Raw genomic sequence first — 21759 nt, forward strand, 5'->3', positions numbered from 1 at the left:
ATATTTAAGTAAATATTAAATTGGCGATGTACACGTGAACTCTAGTGTTAAGAAAATCTGGTACTATTTTGAATTTTGTTCTTTTGGATCAACGCCATTGTCGGTGCGATTAATTGTGGAACAAGTCGTCGAGCGGGGCAAGGGAGGGTGCTCCAAGGGGTTCCAACAGACAAAACTCTATCGTCCGACTAGCACCGCGAGTTGGGGTGGGGGGCACTAGTTGGTGGGGACTACGTGAATATGAACAGGACTACGGCAAGCAGCCGTTGAGTGTGCGTTCAAAAGTCATTCAGTTGTGACCGGTCGAACGGTGAACATTTCAGTGTTATTTTCCTGTTACGCCAATTTCTAAGGTAGGTCTGTTCATGTGTATTAAGCCAAAGATTTCGTTTATTATTGTTCGCGTCTAGGGTGTGTGATTCATTAATTATTAATTTTTACCGTCCGGCTTCTTCTGTGTTGACTAGTGAGAATATCACACGTCTAGTTTTTCGTGTTTCATGTGAACCTAAGCAATTCAGATGTTGTTGTGGTTAAACAGTGATTGTTTCAAACTCTAAAGAAAGCTAAAATTATCGATATTACATTTATTTGTGTTAACGTTATGTCAGTTAATATTACAAAACAGCAATTAGTGCATATACAATATTTTAAATACTGCTCTGTTGACTCGTGGTTCAATTTTGTATTAGATCTTGTTGTTCTTATGCCGGCAGTTAATTTTTAAATAGGCCTTAATTCGACACATTTGGAGTGATGGCAATGCTGGTGCCCGGAGATTCCATTACGTAATACTGAAGTAAAATCATAATCATTCGAGTTGAATTATAATTCCTAATTTTATTGACATTGCCAAGAAACGAAACTCATTTCTGATTATTAGAATATTTATTTACTTGCAATTAGTACTACTTTCCAATATTGTTAAATGACTTGTCATATATATATGTATATATATATATATATATAATGTATGTATGTATGTGTTATTGTTTCATAAATATCTATAAAATTCCTTCTCATGTTTTCTTCAAATATCAAATGATAAGTTTATCTTCATAAAACGATATTTGTTTGACGTCAAAACAAATTTTGTATATATTATGCGGCTGCATGCATTGTTGGGACACATTGTTAGTCTAACTTTAGTTAACGTCAATTGCGTTTGTTTCATTGATGTTGATTGGCGTCGATTAGAGAACATCTCGGACGAGCAATGCTAATGGTTTGTTGGTCGTAAAAGAAGAACGTTGCATTCCCGCTCAAAATTGAATCAGCTCATAAAATCTTGAAATCAATTATCAAGCAAATTGACACAACTGTTTTCGATAAATTTATTGCCCGAAAGAGACGAACATGAGACCATATCATCTAAGATAATTATTAAATGCGTGCATAAAATTATATTTAAACATGATCTTAAATCTCTTACGTAACTACTAATATCAAATGATGATTTTACTTTGCATCATGAACTATTCTCGTGAATGTGTTTTAGTCACATCTGAACACAATTTTTCAGAGTGAAAACTTGAATTGGCGGTCAAAATCTTGTCCTGAATAAATTTATCAATTAAATTGTGAATTTGGAATCGATTTCGCTTGGGAAGCTACGATATTGCGCAGTTACCTCTAAGTTACATAACACGTCGCCAATGTCGATTTTTCGGTAGCCATGTTTAGTTCAGTCAGCTGATGTTTGATCCCAAAATAATCCAAAGCCAAAATAAATTAATTTTCACAAACAAAAGCTCGATGTTCAAAAATTATTTTACTAATTTTTATGTAGTTTGCAAAAAATAACGTAGGCTTGGTTTTTGCAATGCACATAAATAATTTAACTTATTTTGTTGCAACAATATTTTATATTAATTTTGTAATACATAATTATATTACATACAAATTATAATTCTATATTAGACATTTTATAAATAAATTATCATAAGAAATAGTTTCTCTGAAATACACCTTCCGACGAAAGTCTAAACTTCTGAATGAATTTTTAACGAATTAACGTATGACGTTCTGTAAACACAGTTTGAAATATCGATTAGCCAGTAAAAGTTCCCACAGTGATTTCATATATACATTCACATTACGAACATAAATTACTCAAACAAACGAGCAGCGTAAATCATAAACACTGTATATTTTGTATAAATTTTAACGTGTAATATTTTAAACACTTATGGTTTTTATTTAGAAATTATGTATTCGATAACACGCTTAAACTTGGATTTTATCTTATCGAACGGTATCCGACAATGCAGTAAAATGTTTTGTTTCAGGTAATAATAATTAACTTAATTTAAATGTTTTGCGCTATTAAAAATTATATATTTAGAAATTTATAGAGCCCTCATATCTTGCGCTGATGGAAATATTATTCAAATAATATATTTAATAATAATATGAGCTTAACCCTATTTTATTCATTTCATTGAAAGTAGAATTTTGTTAAAAGCTTCCTATGTCTTTTGCACGGGAGATTGTTTGACAATCTCTTCAGCCTACAAGATTTTTCGTGGCGCATCCTGTGTGCATTGTCGAAGCGAATCACAATAACAATAAGGGGCGCGTTAGACAATTTTGCGTGGGGATTAACAGCCTACATTGTAACACTGCACTTTGGGCGCGGTGGTTCATGAAAATTTCATTTTTCGGAAAACAATTTCAAATTCTGAAGAAACCTAATAATACTATATATATTAGACCATTACAATCTGTAAAGAGGACTATAATTATATTACATTATAATTAGTAGAACTTGAAGCAAAGTTTCATAATGAGCTTTATTTTTAGTTTTATTGAATGGATATACTTATCACTAGTATTCCTCATAAAAAATGCGTTTTCTATAACGATAAGTATTTTCCATTTATAACCTTCTCTTGAAAACAATATTAAGCAACTTATATGCATTTGTAAGTGTTTGAAACGTTTACTGAGCTTTACATGAACGAAAATGATACTCTGATTTATAATATATAATGAAAAGTTTGACGTAACACGACTCTGCAAAAAGACCAATTTGCTTTTGCTCTGGACATAGTATAAAGTATAGCAGTTAGTTAATTTTCCACTGATCATTTTTATTTGAAAAATGCAATATCTAGTAAGATTTTGAAAAAGTTCAACTATATTTTGTGCATTGGATTTTAAAATATTTGAAACTTGTTGAGTATATTGGATCTATTTTATATAAAGTATCGTCCGATATTTCCTCTTTTCCACTACATAACACAATGCACACAAGAAGCATTATATCATTTTATTTGCTATGAGCACATAAATACGGTGAATCAGATAGACGACAGCAAGGTGGTTTTTAGTGTGGTCGTGGCATAATGTAGTCATGTGATTCACGTTTTATGCATTGAAATTCATTAGACAGAGGAAGCAGTTTGTGCTGTTCGACAAAATCAGTGGTTCGCGAACTTTGTATCCGCACTGTTGCATAATATTTAATTGTCATAGAGCTAACACGCGACTCCGAATATTTGAAACATCTATCAAAAGTCGTATTAATTATATACACACCTGTCCCTCGTTTTACACAGTACTCGGTCATGTTTACACGTTTTCGAGTTTACACGGTTTTTGAAAATATTTGTTTAACGAAATTTTCATCGTTTTATTGTCATAATACAACACTTTAAAATGTATGATACAGTTACGAATTCTTAGTACATATTCTATGTCTATGATGAAAATATGTAGATAAAAAATGGGAACTACCCGTTTTATGATCAAAAAGAGATTTTATGTGTGTATAAGCTAGTTTGTTCGAAAAACCAAAACGAAAATAGGATGTTAAGTTTTATGTATCGCAATCAACTTAAATGAATTTCTAATGTTGATTTTTAACTTTAAATAACATGCAATATTTAGATTTTTTATATTTCTTTTAATATTGAAATAAATCAATATTCTTATAACTTTGTTAAATATGTTAATATTCATTTATCGGTCAATGCGTTTGTAAAAACCGATTAAAAACTGTCAAAATGGGTTTTTATAGTGATTTTTGTTTAGCACGGTTTTTCTGTATAAGAGTGAATTTTTCGAGTTACACGGTTTTTTTATGGACCCTACCTTCCTTGGAAAACAGGGTAGGTGTATTGAATATATGCAATCAGCGTGTTATATGCGTTGTGGGCATTTGATAAAATTAATGTATGTATGTATATATTATATATGTATATAAAATGATAACAGTACAATTTTCTTCTATAGTACAAAATTTTGTATTCAGGATGTTAATTTCGATTACGATTTTAGATCAACAGATTTATATGAATATTTGTACAATTACACAGTGGATTCAATATAATGTCTTTTGAAAATTTAAGTCAATATGATTTTGTGCGGTATTATAATTTATTGACTCGGGTTTCAAGACTTATTTTAAGTAGCTCATTCAACATATATGAATTGAATTTTATACGTTATTTTTATGCTTTTACTAATTTAAATCGAACCACATCAAACATATTCAAAACGTATCATTGGAATAAGAAATAATATATTCATATTTAAATTATTAAAATTAATTTGACTGTATAAATGATTAAAAAAACAGTATTTTCTATTTATATCGCTCGGCTTGGCAGTAAAATATCAGCTCTGAGAGTTGTATAAAATATATTATGTGAACAAAAATATTGCAATAGCAATTTTCATGTTTAAATTAGGGCATTGAAAAAGGTTAAGGAACAATTACAGCAAAAATGTTATAATCGCCATTGCACTTTGAATATTTCTGTAAAGTAAAAATGATAAAATAATTATAAATAAAATAATCAGAAATGGATTTTCAATTATTTATGAAATGGAAAATGAATATTGATTGTATGAATTTAATTCAAACTACTAATAAGGATTCATTAAAGTGCGTCGTCCGGGTTTTTATTCTGATCTTAAATCTTAGCAAATGAATTCATTTCCTTTGTATTTCTATTATATTATAATTCGATGATTCATTAGCGAGGTGAGTCATTATCCGATGCGGATTACTTCATGTCTCGACGGTTATATATTTCATATCCGATATTAATTAATTTATGCTGTTACAATATCAACTATACCTTTCTGGTAATCTTTAGATAGGGGTTGAAATGGAAATTCAGGTCGTTCAGCAGAGTAAACTTTATACCAATTCTTAGTTCATAACTTAGTTGAGTAATTATAATTTTATTCATTATTTTGGTAATATTACATTGTATTCAGAATACACTTTCCTAGTTCATATAGCGTAGACATGCGCATTAATGTTTATCCGTTAACCTAGGTGAATTAATAATTTTTTAGAAGCGCGAAATTACTTTTAATTATCTTATAACGTCTTTTATGTGAGTGGTTTATTTTATATCAATCAACTTTAAATATTAAACGCCTCAATATACTGTCTGAATTGACTCATCATTTTGCTAAATCTCGTATAATACACTGTAACAAATAATTCATGTTAAATAAATCTAACATAGTACATGTCGATATCGTCCATCGGAAATATTAGCTAAGAACTATGAAAAAATACTTTTATGGCGATTTTAACCCAGTGGCGTGCAGTCATTCTTTGTAATTTATTTATTTAGTTGTTTTGTATGTTCTAATATTATTAGTAAATGTTGCGACAGACTCTAATTAGAGTATGTATATATGTTCATGGCAAATTGAACCGCCACCTTTCGTTGGAGCTTTGAAACAGTTCAGGCGTGATCCACTTTATTAGTCTGTTTTAAAACCTTTATACGACGAACAAATGTTATAATAGAAATAATCTTTTCGTAATTTTTTGAAGATTCTGATACCTAATATGTAATTAATAAATTACCATTTATAATATCCAAGTTTTAGTAAAACTATTTTTGTAATAACATATGATACTATTCGAAATTTATTGAAAGCGCAGCAATTTTGCTTTCTATGCTAATTCCATTGAAGTTTTCATTCCCGATAATAGAAAATCGTTAGAAATAAATAAAAAAAATCTTTTATTAATTCCTAATTAATAATCTACAAGACCATTTTATGCGGAATATTTCATATTGTTTCCAAACATTCAAAAACATTTTGAAAGGTATTAACTGGGCAAGTTTTCATTGGAATTAGATAGATTTAATTTTTAATATTTTCGAAGTTGGCTTTTAAAAATCATAAATTCGTGCACAAAAACTATGTACATCTATTCGGAATCACCTAGACTAATTCTACGTTTAATTTACACTATTGTTTCGTAATTAATTAAATGTAAACTATTTAAAAGAGAGCAAGGTCAATAGCATTGATTATTTCAAAAGAAAATTTCTTTGGCCAAATTTGTCGTCTTAAATTGTTCCTGCTGAAAAACTTGTTGACCTTAATTTTTGTAAATGAAGCACGATATTTTATATATATATATATATATATATATATATATATATATATATATATATATATATATAGGGGGGAAGTTAATTTTGAGACAATTTTAATTTTAATCTTGTGTAACTTCTGTTTGAAACTATTAATTGTATACCAAGAATCTAATTAAAATATTTCACAATTTCCCACTTGACAATGTCAAAATATGTTAATTCCAAAGGAAGAAGCATCAATCGCGATCGCGGGCACATTGAACAGTACATTCACCGCGAATGTCTATTATTATTACATATTATATATTTATATCGTAACTTAGATGTATTCAGTTATTTAGCAACCGTAGCAACCGTAGCAACCGTAGCAACCTCTAACCGGCGCGTATAGCACGAATAGCAGGAATAGCGTGGATCATGGGGCGAATCAGGGCGAATGCGCAAAGAGGCGAATAGCATGTGCTCCCTCAGTGTCAGTGTCATGGTGGGTGCTATCGAGGTATCGATCCGTCATCGTGCCTCCATCCCCTCGTTTCTCGTTTCTGCAAGATTGTCACTAGTCAGTAGTAGAGTGTAGCCCTAGTAGTTAGTAGAACTGCCAGCTCTTTCGCATTATTGTTTATATACACCAAAATATATTTATTTTTTCAAAGAAAATCGTTTAAAAATATAGAAGACACACATTCTAAAATAAATTTTTATACTAAATGAGATTATTTATATGTGATATTTAAAATTATTATATTTAACTATTGTGATAGTATTTTTGATTCCGAATACTCGTGCGGGCGCGTGTTTCAAAGTGTGCGTGATTTTATGTTTTACGTTTTATGAGAGTTTTCGTTCGCGATTGATAAAAAACTGACGTTTTTACGACGACTTTGTGGAAGCGGCTTAAAACGTTTTGGCAAAATGGGCGGATGCGCTTCGAAGGACAAAGTAGAAGGCGGAGGCGGTAAAGAATCGTCGGAAACCGCCAACGGGTGTGTATCAAACTCCAACTCGATGGTTTTCTTGGCTAGGTAAGCGTGCCGTTGCGCTTGTATTGTTTAGCCGGTTTAGCTAGCCAATGTCAATTTAATGGCATTGCACCGATGACGACGACGCCCTTATCGCATGGCGTCGGGACGCACATACCTCGAAAGCGGCGACGGCTTTAGGGGCGAAACCGACCTAACGCCCTAACTCCCTAACTCCTTAAACGTAAATCCGTACATCGCATTCTGTTTTCTACGTTTTATTCATTGACAATGCATGTGCATATGTCTAACGCTAAATGCATTTTTTACTCGTTTATTGGATCTCCGAAACCGCTAGACCAGCCTTTTCAAATGTTTAATCAGTTCATCATTTTGTTAAAAGAAGTAAAATATTTTTTTAAATTATTGAAATCCGATGCTCCGTTCTCTCAAAAATTGAATTACTATTTTTGGCACCTTTTACCCCGTATCCTCGAAACGGCTCGACATGTCTTGGCCAAAATCAGCACATCTCCTTATAAATAGGAACCGAATGTTTTTTCATTCATTTAATTCGGTGGATCCGTGTTCTCGAAATCGTAGACGAAAAATTGCAACCGCACACACATGCACACACACACACATACACATACATTCATTGTTTCTAATGTAAAATGTTCAGAAGGTTCTGAAACGTAAAAATGTATAAAAGTTTCCAGTTTAGTTTTTTTACGATATCTATTTTTTTTTTGCAGCTACGTGAATATTTTTCAATTGTAGCAAGGTCTTTATTTGCTCTACAAATATATAAACAAAATCTACATACTACAGATCAACCTATTAACACATGTATGCAAACATTTAAAAGATTGTACTGACGTGATATAAAATACAATATCAAAAATCAAATGATGGTTTAAAAGATATGCAATTGGAATTAGAATAAAGTTTAATGCATATTTTAATTTGTAAATGTAATTTTTAACTTGTTAAAAATAGCATATCTGTAAGCCTTCGTTATTTTTCAAATTTAATATTAAAAAATATAACAATAATAGTGGTCATACTTAAATTGCGAACTTCTTGCTTTTATTCTTTACAAAATAATATAAATATAAAAAAATTGCTTACATATTTGCTAGATAAGATAGAATTTATATCTCCCTCTTAGTCTCTTCATTAGCTTAAACAAAATTATTGAGTGGCGAATATTTTACTTTACTAGTCTATTTAGTTATATAATTATATATTAAATTAAATTTGATTATTAATTATTCCAGTAATATGGAAATTTTGTGGCTTAAAAACATATGTTTCTAAACGCTCTATTATATAATAGAACGTTTTTTCCGCGTAAATGATGGCACAAGAAAACTGACAAATAGCTTTTTTCATTTATTGTTTATTTGCAGGTTTTTAGGTTAGTTTAATTGCTTGGTGTTTCCTCATTTACATGCATATAAATTATAGTTGTGAATACTAAATTATGCTATTTTATATTAAATATTACTATTCTGCAATATTATATGCGCATTACTAAATACTAATTCAGCATAAAAAATTTAGCACGCTGAAATCAAATTTTACTATAATTATCATTTTAAATAAACTATTTTTAATCTTACTCACAATTAGAAATTTCCTGTTCTTCTACATGGGAAGATAATTCAGACAATAATTTAAACGTACAGCTTGTTTTCTTCAAGTTTGAAAATTTTAATCACTGATTCATTGTTCCAAAATAACTTCCAATTGTCAACTTATTCTTGCCTTTGGTCAACTTTTGTGAACCCCGTTGTTTTTGTTCAACATTTTCCAAACCATACTCTTCTTTTATCTATGTTTCTGAGGGCGCTACATCTGTCAAAATAAGATACAAAATAACTAAAACAAACCCGCAAACCGATATTGTAAGCGTATTGTAGACGATATAAGATAATAAGCTTATTGAGCATTACTTATGTTCGAAACTTATGCTGGGTATTTCAAAATATCAATTAAATTTTTCCATAAAATAATTATGTATTGATTTAGTTCACGTTTATTGATTGATTACAATCTGAAATTAAAACGGCAATGATATTATACGATACGATAGTTTATGGCAGCAAAAAATATGTAACATTTAAGTAATTTTTTTATTTTTTTTTTATTTTACAGAAGCAAAAGTATGGTTGACGCAGCCGTCTTGGACAAATTGGAATCTGGCTACGCCAAATTGGCAGCCTCAGATTCCAAATCCCTTTTGAAGAAACATTTAACAAAGGAAATCTTTGACAACCTCAAAACCAAGAAGACTTCCTTTGGCTCTACCTTGCTTGACTGCATCCAGTCTGGTAAGATCTAGGAAACTAACAATAATTTTCATTGATATTATGATATTATAATAAGCTCATGTCTCATTTTGTATTATTTTAGGTTTGGAAAACCATGATTCAGGTGTAGGTATCTATGCCCCAGATGCTGAAGCTTACTCCGTTTTTGCTGATCTGTTCGACCCGATCATTGAAGAATATCACTTCGGTTTCAAGAAAACTGACAAGCACCCCCCCAAGAACTGGGGTGATGTAGATACTTTGGGCAACTTGGACCCCACTGGTGAATTTGTTGTATCCACCCGTGTCCGTTGTGGACGTTCCATGGAAGGCTATCCATTCAACCCTTGCTTGACTGAAGCCCAATACAAGGAAATGGAAGAAAAAGTATCCAGCACACTTTCTGGATTGGAAGGAGAATTGAAAGGAAAATTCCACCCATTGACTGGTATGCCAAAAGATGTTCAGCAACAGCTCATTGATGATCACTTCTTATTCAAGGAGGGCGATCGTTTCTTGCAATCTGCTAATGCTTGCCGTTTCTGGCCAACTGGACGTGGTATCTATCACAATGATAACAAAACTTTCCTCGTCTGGTGCAATGAGGAAGATCACTTGAGAATCATCTCCATGCAAATGGGAGGAGATTTAGGCTGTGTGTACCGTCGTCTTGTAAATGCTGTGAATGATATTGAGAAGCGTATTCCTTTCTCTCACCACGATAGATTAGGTTTCCTCACTTTCTGTCCCACTAACTTGGGAACTACTGTCCGTGCCTCTGTGCACATCAAGGTCCCTAAGTTGGCTGCTAACCGCGCCAAGTTGGAAGAAGTTGCTGGACGTTACAATCTCCAAGTTCGTGGAACTCGTGGTGAACACACTGAAGCTGAAGGTGGTGTCTACGATATCTCCAACAAGAGGCGCATGGGCCTGACTGAATACCAAGCTGTCAAGGAGATGCACGATGGCATTGCTGAACTCATTAAGATGGAGAAAGAAATGTAAACATTTCACTTTTATCATCAGACTATTTTTTGTGATCAAATAAATGGTCATGCGATAGATATTGGCAAAGATTCTATCAGTATTTCTATTTTTAAATAATAATTTATATTATATTGTTACAACTTTTTTTCAATAATTTAATTTTTATTTGTACTAAAACTATTTAAATTGTTTTAATATGCCAATTTTGCTTATTTTAATGAAAATAAATAGTATCAAAATATATTAATATGTTTAAATATGCCATAGATCTTTAGAAAATGGTTAAGGAATAATACATGTTTGGATTCTTATAATAATAAAAGTAATTCATTACAATTGTTCTAGATTACGTTATTGATTGAACGAAAGATCAGTTTTGTTCATTGTGATGAATGCAAATTAATGTTAATGATGTAAAACATTGTACAGATATTGTTACTTCAATATATTTGACATCATTCCTGTAACAATAATTTGGCAAAACAAAAATGGAACTATAAATAAAAATAAATTTATTAAATGATGGGTTTATTATCGTACTATAATTACTTCTCAGGAAAAGTTGCAAGATTATTCACCTATGGCAACAAATTTTTCTTCTATGTATCAATTTTATCTATCTCATAACAAGTTTGCAATAGAATATATATAGCATCGTAATAAAAAATATCTATTTTGTATTTCTGTGCTGTTAAATTAATTTTTTTTTTATTTGAATTTTAATATAAATTTTATAGTTCTCAGACAGGCGGAAGTGTGTGGTATGAGAGATTGTACAAAATATCTATACGAAGTATATATTTATTTCATACATGTCTATAAATATATATATATATATATATATATATATATATATATATATATATGCAGTAAACCCTCGCTTTACGCGGCAAATGCGTACCGTGCAGTATGGGGACCGTGCTATTTAACATACAATTCAGGCTAATTCGTAGTGCGTTTTATGGAACCTTATATAGTGCCTGGTATGAGAGTATATGAAAACAGTTTTCATATTTTAAATATACATTTCATTTGACTATTTCATTAAAATAATATTTATTATAATTAAAATTTCTTTATATAACTCTTCAGTCTTCTTTGTCTTCAATTTCCTTACAATATTTCTTTATTTTTCTTTTAAATAGTGCTCCGCCTGGTTTTATTTGTTCTTTGTTTTAGATGAAAATTTGCTTATTTATAGTTATCGATGTGCATGTTTTATTTTTGTTATGTTTAATCTCATGTATTAATTTGCACTTTTCTATTTTAATAATTTGATTTAATAGTAGGTTATCTGTTACATATCGAATTTCTTTAGTAGGTGTGAAATCCTTAAATCCTTAAAATGACGATAACGTGATTGGACGTCCCCTTATTATTAAAATCTCTATAAAATATCTGATAATTTGATGTGCATATGTTTAATGATCAATTTTGACCGCTAAATGTTTCTTTTTCATTTTTTATTGGATTACCGAAACCGCTAGACCTGCCTCCCACAAATTTAAGCAGTTCTTTATTTTGTCAATACATGCATTTTTTTGTATTATTGAAATTGGACGCTCCGTTTCTCAAACTGAATTATAATGTTTGGCATTTTTGCTCGTATCTTCTCCTTATCAATATAAGAATCGAATAGTTTTAAAATCATTCAAATTGGTCGACCGTGTTCTCGAAATCCACCTAAATAATTTAAAAAAATATTAGATTTATATTTATGGGAAGACGTGCTGATTAGTTTTTGGCACAGGCAGGTCCAGCCGTTTCGAAAAATAGTAATGTCTTTCGATATTTTGTTTCTTAAACTACGCAACGCGATTGCTTTGAAAAAAGTTCATAATTTTCAAAAAATTTCAAAATTAAAAAAAATGTTATTTAAAAGTCTTTTTTTAGTTATTCAAAAAATTGTAAAGCTCCTTATAAAATGAAATTTTTAGTACGGGAAGTACCAGTAATTTGCCTTAAGGCGCAATGCCATGCGCCGCTAGTTTAATTTTTTTTGGCGCTATAAGTACACAAATTCGTCATCTCAAGAAGGCTCGAGATCTGAATGAGAACACATTTTTCTCAAACTTTCAGTTCGTTTACGAATGAGCCAAGACAAAATAATGAATTTTAATAATCGGTTCTTTGAACCCAAATTTTGCATTGCAATCGTACTATGTTTCGTTAATTATATTTTTTTAAATAAAAAATGTTATTAAAAAATTAGTAATATTGCTTAGAATTTTTCTATCACTTTCAAAATTTTGCCGCCCTGGGCACTAGCCCCGACTGCCCTTGCTGTAAAAACAGCACTGAATAGGGCGAATATTGTTATTGGCGCAGCAATACCGGGTGAGGGCTATTTTCACCTGGAAGCATATTGCTGTCTATATTTCCAAGTGAAAATCGTTGTCACTGCTGCCTGACAACAGGCCGCTCGAAATGGGTAAAAAATTAGGGACCTCTGAACTAAACTAAAATTTAAAAATTATTAATTTTGAAGCTTGTGATATATTTCCCTTTTTTTCTTTACTATTTGAAATAATTAAAGCTCTACTAAATGCAAATAATGACTAATAGAAAACTAGTATATTAGTCATTTCTTGGATAGATTGTGCGAATTAGGAAATCAAAATCAATTCAATAGTTTGCTAATGATAGTTTTTAAAAACCCATAATCTTATTTCAAAGTGAACTTATACTGATTTAATATATTAATTTTTCAAGCAAGATAAATATTTCAAAGATTTTGTGACTAAATGTTCAAAATGCAATACAATTTGAGAAGCATCTGGGTCCTTCATTCAAAGTGATACGGAAAACTATCAAATACAGTAAGATCATCATTATCAGTTAATTTTGATAATCGATTGAAGGCTCTAAAATATGCTTAAAATTTGATTTCAATATTCATTTATATTGGTGATAAACTTCAACAGTTTTTCGAGGTAATAACAGTATAATTTCTGATTTATGATCCTTCCAGTTACAATCGTTGCTGATGAACGCTGGAAGTTTTTCCAAAATAAAACTGGAAAAAAATTATGTAACTAGTAACTGATAATATTATGTAGCAAATTTTATAAATTTCTAGAATCAAACGTCTTGTCTCAGACTCATAAAATTTTAGATGTTCTTCAAGGTTATAATCTCTATGATCATGAGAAGTTTCATCAAAATCGCAATATTTTTTCAATAATTAATTTCGAAGAAACAGCCAGGTCGATATTTACCAAAACAATCAGCACGATTTCGATATTTTTCGAACAATTTTTGAATTTTAAAAATCGCTTCAAAGTTTTTTGGTAAAATGAGGACGAATATTTTAGCATTTTTCTGGTCCAAGGCAACAGCTTGACCGATTGATGCGAAAAACTGATCAACGCTAGTCCTGGCCAGTCCTCATCGAATTTCATCGGTAGCTTTTAAATTTTTGTAATCGGTGCAGTCGTTTTTAAGAACGTGTCAATTCACATATTTTTTCTAATTTCATCTCAAATGGTCTAAAATGACTTGAAACGTAGAGAAAACATAAAAAATAGTAAGTTGGATTTTCTAGCAGAAACAAACTTCTTCTTCGGGAAGTTAAAATTGGTTTTCAATCTTTGTATTAATTTTATGCAATGTTTTCATATTTTGTGAGAAATTTTTGCTCTTCGTGGGGGCCTTCAAACAAATTTTGATAAGGGCCCCGCCAATGCACGCCTCTGATTACTAGATAAGATGACTAGATTGAATATAATATGCCCGCTTTTGAAAATCCCTTACATTATAGAAAGCGGCAAGCTTACTTACGTATATGCTTGGCACTCTTTGCGGATCTGAAACTCGGTGCCCCATCTTTCTTTAGGTGTAACTTCTACTTTTTCAAGCCACAAGTTGTACTTCCATTATATTCTAGAAAAGTTCTATTAAAATTTTCTTAAAAGGTAAGCTCAATAAATGTTTAAGTGTAATTTTTATCAACTTCTGCTAATAATAGTTACATTTATTTTTAAGATGGATTTCAAGAATAGGACTAGGAATAGGAAGCATGGGACAAGCTATGACTAGACTGTGTTCCCAATGGATTCATCTATAATTTTTGTGAGAAAGTTGTTGAAAGTATTTAACTATTACTACTAGCATTAGTAGTCATATTTCCAACAACTTTTTTACAAAAATTATAGATGAATCCATTTGGGAACACAGAATTAGAATTGATTAATCTGCATAGATTAATATTACGTTTTTCTGCAAGTAATAAAATGGCACATAGTACAGCGTGACAGACTCAGGAAATGCTTCACAAGTAAGCTGTTCTATTTCCTAGATTTGAGTGATGTAATAAATTCTGTAACCTTTCAAATAATGCTGGCCAAAAATACATTTATTTTTAAACTACTACATTTGTTGTTTAATATCTTGAAAATCTGAGTTTTAGAATAGGGGTCGCATATTTTTATTGATGCCCAAGCTCAGATACATGTTTACTTATCTATGCTCAGATATGAGGTAGGAAGTTGACAATTTGTATATAAGATTTTTTCGGAAAAAGCATACGAATCAATTAAATACAAAGGTTAGATCGATTGTGTATGAAAAGGCCACATCGCCTTTAAAAACCTTTTTCATGCGGATTAATTTAAAAGCATGATATTAAATTAAATGTTAGTTTTCAAATAGAATAAAATAACGCTATAGAAAAAATATATGATTCTTTCAGAAAAAAAACAAACTAGTTGGTATTGGTATTTAGCCTTGAGGCAAGTTACATGAACTTCCCAATATGTGTAAATAATCGACTTAATCAATAAGAAATAAATTAATTTATGAGTGATTAAAAGTATTTCGAGTGGATTTATTATACATTATTGAAAACGAACGAACACATTAACACGTAGTATATTCTAAAAGCAAATATTCAAAAATCAATCATTTCTATAATTGAACCAGTTTCCGTAGGACTTTAAGGATTTAGTATGTTCATTAAGACCAAGTACTCTATCGTTATATCAAGTAAATCTAATTTTAATTTTAGCTAACGTCAGAGAAACTACTCATTTTCTCAAACTATGATGAATTTTTAAAATTAAACTACTTGTCGTAAGGCCGTAATATTACAGTAAGTTCTATAAGACCAGGATATATATCGCCAAAAAAAAGTTCCATAAAAATCGGCTTAATTTTTTTTTTTCAACAGTTAATTACAAGAAAACGGCTCGGTAGATTTTCACCTAAAACTAATCAGCGTCATTCCCAACTAATATCTTTCGAACAGTTTTTGATTTTTTAAAATCGATTCGGTTGTATGAGCTTAAATGTGGACGTAAAGCTTAACATTTTTTTTAAATTATAAAGAAGCGGCTTGGCAGATAGTCGCACAAGACTGACAAACGATAGTGTAGTAGGCGTTTTTGAGAAAACGTCGATGAAAGGTCTAAATTCGACCAATGCCAAAAAAACGATACCAATTTTTGCAAACTTTGACGAATTTTTAAAGTTAAACCAATTGTCGTAGGGCCGTAATATTTTAGTATGATCTAGAAGACTATGGTATCTACCGTCAAAAAAATAATAATAATAATCGTCGAAAAAATTGTTTTTAACATTTTATTACAAGAAAACGGCCCGGCCGATCTTTACGAAAAACTAATCAGCACGATTTCCAACCAATATCTTTCGAACGGTTTTTGAATTTTCGTAATCGATTCAGAATTGCGGGCTAAAACTTGGACGAAAAAAATTTCACTTTTCTGCTATTTATGAAAAAACGTCTCGGCCGATCGTCGCACAAAACTGACAAACGATAGTCCTCATCAAGATACATCAAATGGCTTTTAAATTTTTGAAATTGATCCAGCCGTTTTTGAGAAAACGGCTATTTACGGTAAAAAATCTGTTGATGCACACGCACACACACACACATACTTTTTTCAAATTTGATCTCATTCGATTCAGAATGGCTTGAAACGTCGAGAAAACATAAAATTAGCGAATTGGATTTTTTGATGAAAACATATACTTCTCCTTCGGGAAGTTAACTAGTGGTGTATAGCATCATGCCTTAAGGCAAATTGCTGGAACTTCCCGTACCGTAACGAAATATTTTCAAATAGATTATTATAAGTATTGTAACATGACTTTAACATTGTCTAATATTTATAAGAATTATATAAACTGAAATGCAAATTTGAAATTATTTGTTCAAAGTATATTAGAACTTCAGTCAGAATTAAAATTAAAATCTGAATTATTTTCGATATACACAAAAAATTGAAAAACAAAATTTGGAAAAAAAATTGAAACATTTTTTTTCCAAAAGCAATTATTTTGTTAAAACAAGCAGAAAGTTTGTTGAATCATTCAAATCGGACGCTTAGTTCTTTCAAAAACTGCTATTTTTGCACATTTAGCTCTGTATCTTCGAAATGGCTAGACCTGTCTTTGCCAAAAACTAATCACCTCTTCTCCCAATTAATTGTTTTTTTTACATCATTCAAATCGGATACTCTGATATCTCAAAAACTCGATTTGTATTTTCTGCACTCTTTGCTCCGTATCTCCGTAACGACTGGACCTGCTTTTGCCAAAAACTAATCAGCACATCTCCTTATCAATAGAAACCGAATGTGTTTTGAACCATTCAAATTGATTGATCCGTACGCCCGAAAACGTGGACGAAAAAATGTAGACATACAAAACACACACCACACATCCAATTTTTCTTAAGTATGCTAAAATGTTCAGAAACCTTTAAAACGTGAAGATATGCAGAAATTTTCGATTTTTGGCCCATTACTATAACTACCCTACGGGAAGTTAATATATAAATATAAAACTAACAATAAATTTCAAACAATATACCAATACGTCTGAAATATAATAATACACATGATAATTTAATTTCATTTGAAAACAACTCTAACGTAATTTTACAATTACATAAAAAAATGATAAATAAAATTTATAATTATAAACCAAATTATCAAGAATACCTTTCCCATTTTGATACTCTTCTTTTATCTATAGACAAAAACTTTGTACGATGATAGAGTTCGTGGTCTTAAAGTACAAAAATTACCTAAAAAATATTATACACATACAAAAAGTGGTTTAGTTACAAAAATGTATTAGTATTAAAAATAATAATCCGCATTCCTAGTACGTATGCATACGCTATGTATATTCCGTTCTGTGTTTCGTACTGATTACCGTTGATGTCCACACTTAAATAAAAACATTTCTAGAATACGAAGTGAAATATAATGTATTGAATAAATTAAATTTATTTAATACAATTACTGATGTTTGAAAAGTCTGTTTAAAATTTATCAATTAAAAATGATATTGGATTAATTTTAAATATAAATTTGATATAGATAATTAAATTAGGATTGTTTTAAACATATTGGGAAGTTTATGCAAAAACAAAGGAAAATTGTCACTTAAGTGAACTCGATGTAATTACATCGAGTTCACATTGTTTTGTATATATAAAAAGCATGATTAGAATAAATTCCAGACAATATAATAATATAATGGAATAAATCATCTGCGTTATGCCACATAATAAAATAACTCACAAAGATCCTATTCATAAGCATTTGTATTAAATTTTATTACGGTTTTGCTAAAATATATTATTTAATTAATTTTTAACTTCCCGTAGGGTAAGTTATTGTAATCGTCCAAAAATCGAAATCAAAAATTTTTACATTTCTCGACGTTTTGAAGGTTTCTGAACATTTTGGCATACTTCAGAAAAAATGGATGTGTGTGTGTGTGTTTTGTATGTCCGCTTTTTTTCGTCCACGTTTTCGGGCGCACGGATCAACCGATTTGAATGGTTTAAAAAACATTCGATTCCTATTGATAGGGAGATGTGCTGATTAGTTTTTGGCAAAGACAGGTCCAGCCGTTACGGAGATATGGAGCAAAGAGTGCAGAAAATAGAAAGCGAGTTTTTGAGAGATGGGATCAACCGATTTGAATGGTTTAAAAAACATTCGATTCCTATTGATAGGGAGATGTGCTGGTTAGTTTTTGGCAAAGGTAGGCCCAGCGGTTCCGGAAATACAGAGCTAAATGTTAAAAAAATGGCAGTTTTTGAGAGAACTAAGTGTCCGATTTAAATGACTTAAAGAACTTTCTGCTTGTTGCAACTAAAATTACATCTTATTTAGAAAAATGTAACTTATTAAAAAAAAACATAAATATTTGTAATGTAATTAACTTCCCGTAGGGCAAGTTATAGTAATCGCAAAAAAATCGAAAATGAAAATTTTTATATATCTTTACGTTTCAGAGGTTTCTGAACATTTTGGCATACCTTAGAAAAAATGGATGTATGTGTGTGTGTGTGTGTGTATGTGTGTGTGTATGTATGTATGTGTGTGTATGTATGTGCGGATACAAATTTTCGTCGACGATTTCGGGAACACGGATCAACCGATTTGAATAATTCAAAAAACATTCGATCCGTATTGATAAGGAGACGTGCTGATTAGTTTTTGGCAAAGGCAGGTCAAGCCGTTCCGAAGATACGGGGCAAAAAGTTCCGAAAACGGTAACTCAGTTTTTAAGAGAACGGAGCGTCCGATTTTAATAATTAAAAAAACATTTTATTTGTATTGACAAGATGAAGAATCGATACAACTTTCATGAAGGTAGGTCCAGCGGTTTCGGAGATATAGAGGAAAAAGTAAAAAAATGAGCCATTTGGCGGTCAAAAATGATCATTAGACATATGCACATCAAATTATCAGACATTTTATAGAGATTTTAACAATAAGTATACATTTTGTTAACATTCCTATCGGTTCCGTACCAATGCTTATGCGTTAGACAACGACGCGGCGCTTACGCGCTTTATATTTTGTCCCTATGTAGTTAAAGCAGTACGATTGCTTTGAAAAAAAAGTTCAGATTTTCCACAATATGTCAAAATAAAGAAAAAATTTTTTTTTTCCAAAAAAAAAAAATTTTTTTAAAAAAAATTTTTTAAAAAAAAAATTTTTTTTTTCAAAAAAAACTAATTTTTTGTCCAATTTAGAGTTTCTCAAAAATCTTATTTTTTCAAAGTATTTTTTTTTCAAAAATGTTAATCGTTTTAAAAAAAAAAAAAAATTTTTGGTACAGGAAGTTCCAGCAATTTGCCTTAAGGCACGATGCTCTAATTGCCTTAAGACAGAATTCCACTTACAGCTAGTTTTTAATTTCAATGCGAATAAGAATACGACATAATGCTGTGAGATTGTGCCATATCGCTATATCCATTATTTGCCGCTCCATGCTGTGATAATATAATAATGTGTGTTAAATACCCTTAATTGCAATACTGTCATCTGGCAATAACCGCAAACTTATCGCGAATCGGGTACGGCATCCGCGGCATCCGCTTCAAGCACTTTGCCCTAACTTCACGCTCTTCACGATCTTCACGCGATTTGGGCGCATTCGGTCTCTGTTTCTCGCTTGCACTTGTTGCGGTCGGTCGGTTCGTTGATGTGCTTGTGTTATCGGTACTATCGGTGCTATCGGTTGCTCAATTCTTAAAATCGTGTCTCGTTTCTTTGAAATCAAACACCATGCCTGTTGAAATTGTTGCCGGTGTCGAATGCAAGAAATTGCTGTAAGTACAATATAGTTTTATTACTCCATCTTTGTATTTTTATAAGCGCAGCCATTTATTAGGCACTATGCCTTTGTGAAAAAAGAAAAATGGCCTGTCGGCTTAATTGACCATTTTTTATGATAAGGTTTTATATAACAGCGTCTATTTACATTATGTTAATAGACGTTTTTCTGCTTTAGAACTGATGAAATTGATGGAGGTGATTTAAGTGAGCTTGAAACCCAATATAAGAAATTGATGGCGTCCGATTCGAAGTCGCTTCTAAAGAAACATCTAACACAGGAAATTTTTGATAACCTCAAAACCAAGAAAACAACTTTCGGTTCTACTTTATTTGATTGCATAAAGTCCGGTAAACATACTATATTTGGTATCATATTAGTATTAGCATACCTTTAGTTTTCATGGTGTCTAAACTAAACATAATTCAAAATTGCACAATACAGTATTTTTTGTTAGTTAATATTACTATGTGAAATTTAATTTGATATGATTTAGTAATATGACTCATGTTTTATTTGCTTTGTAGGGCTTGAGAATTATGATTCTGGGATAGGCATTTATGCCGCAGATGCTGAGGCCTATTCTGTGTTTGCTGATTTATTTGATCCAATCATTGAAGAGTACCATTCAGGTTTCACAAAAACTGACAAGCATCCTGCCAAAAACTGGGGTGATGTGAACTCCTTAGGCAACCTTGATCCTACTGGAGACTACATTGTTTCTACACGAGTAAGATGTGGTCGTTCAATGGAAGGTTATCCATTCAACCCTTGTCTGACAGAAGCCCAATATAAGGCTATGGAAGAAAAAGTATCCAGCACCCTTTCTGGGTTGGAAGGAGAATTGAAAGGAAAATTTCACCCATTGACCGGTATGCCGAAGGATGTTCAGCAACAGCTCATTGATGATCACTTCTTGTTCAAGGAGGGTGATCGTTTTTTACAATCTGCTAATGCTTGCCGCTTTTGGCCAACTGGACGTGGTATCTATCACAATGACGACAAAACTTTCCTTGTGTGGTGCAATGAGGAAGATCACTTGCGAATCATCTCTATGCAAATGGGTGGAGACTTAGGCTGTGTATATCGACGTTTAGTAAATGCTGTGAATGAAATAGAGAAACAAATACCGTTCTCTCATGATAGCAGATTAGGTTTCTTGACATTTTGCCCAACAAATTTGGGAACTACAGTACGTGCTTCTGTGCACATCAAGGTCCCCAAACTAGCTGCAAACTATTCTAAATTGAAAGAAGTTGCAGAGCGCTACAACCTTCAAGTTCGAGGAACACGTGGCGAGCATACAAAGGCAGAGGGAGGGGTCTATGATATCTCCAATAAGAGACGTATGGGGCTAACTGAATATGAAGCCGTCAAAGAAATGCATGATGGAGTTGCAGAGTTGATAAGAATTGAAAAAGAAATGTGAGTTACTGTAGTTCTAAACTGTAATCTTTGGTTAGGTATTAAATTTGTACTGAATTCACTGCAAATAAATATATTTTGAAATTGAAATGAAATCTTCACTTTCTACAT

General features: G+C 31.3%; 2 protein-coding genes across 2 annotated transcripts; both read left to right on the forward strand.

Moving 5' to 3' along the window:
* The first annotated feature begins 253 nt into the window (after positions 1-253).
* LOC113377206 (arginine kinase) lies at positions 254-11143 on the forward strand. The gene is made up of 3 exons (XM_026617436.1): positions 254-353; positions 9479-9654; positions 9737-11143. Exons 2-3 carry the CDS (start codon positions 9489-9491, stop codon positions 10636-10638), a joined length of 1068 nt encoding a protein of 355 aa, XP_026473221.1. The 5' UTR covers positions 254-353; positions 9479-9488; the 3' UTR covers positions 10639-11143.
* Positions 11144-19993: 8850 nt separating this feature from the next.
* LOC113378099 (arginine kinase-like) lies at positions 19994-21738 on the forward strand. The gene is made up of 3 exons (XM_026618619.1): positions 19994-20218; positions 20401-20573; positions 20751-21738. Exons 1-3 carry the CDS (start codon positions 20175-20177, stop codon positions 21650-21652), a joined length of 1119 nt encoding a protein of 372 aa, XP_026474404.1. The 5' UTR covers positions 19994-20174; the 3' UTR covers positions 21653-21738.
* The last annotated feature ends 21 nt before the right edge of the window (positions 21739-21759 follow it).

The sequence above is a fragment of the Ctenocephalides felis genome, unplaced genomic scaffold (genome assembly GCF_003426905.1).
Source record: "Ctenocephalides felis isolate EL2017-DRISC unplaced genomic scaffold, ASM342690v1 CF-g0.4_SCAFFOLD_01886, whole genome shotgun sequence".
Classification (NCBI taxonomy): Eukaryota; Metazoa; Arthropoda; class Insecta; order Siphonaptera; family Pulicidae; genus Ctenocephalides; species Ctenocephalides felis.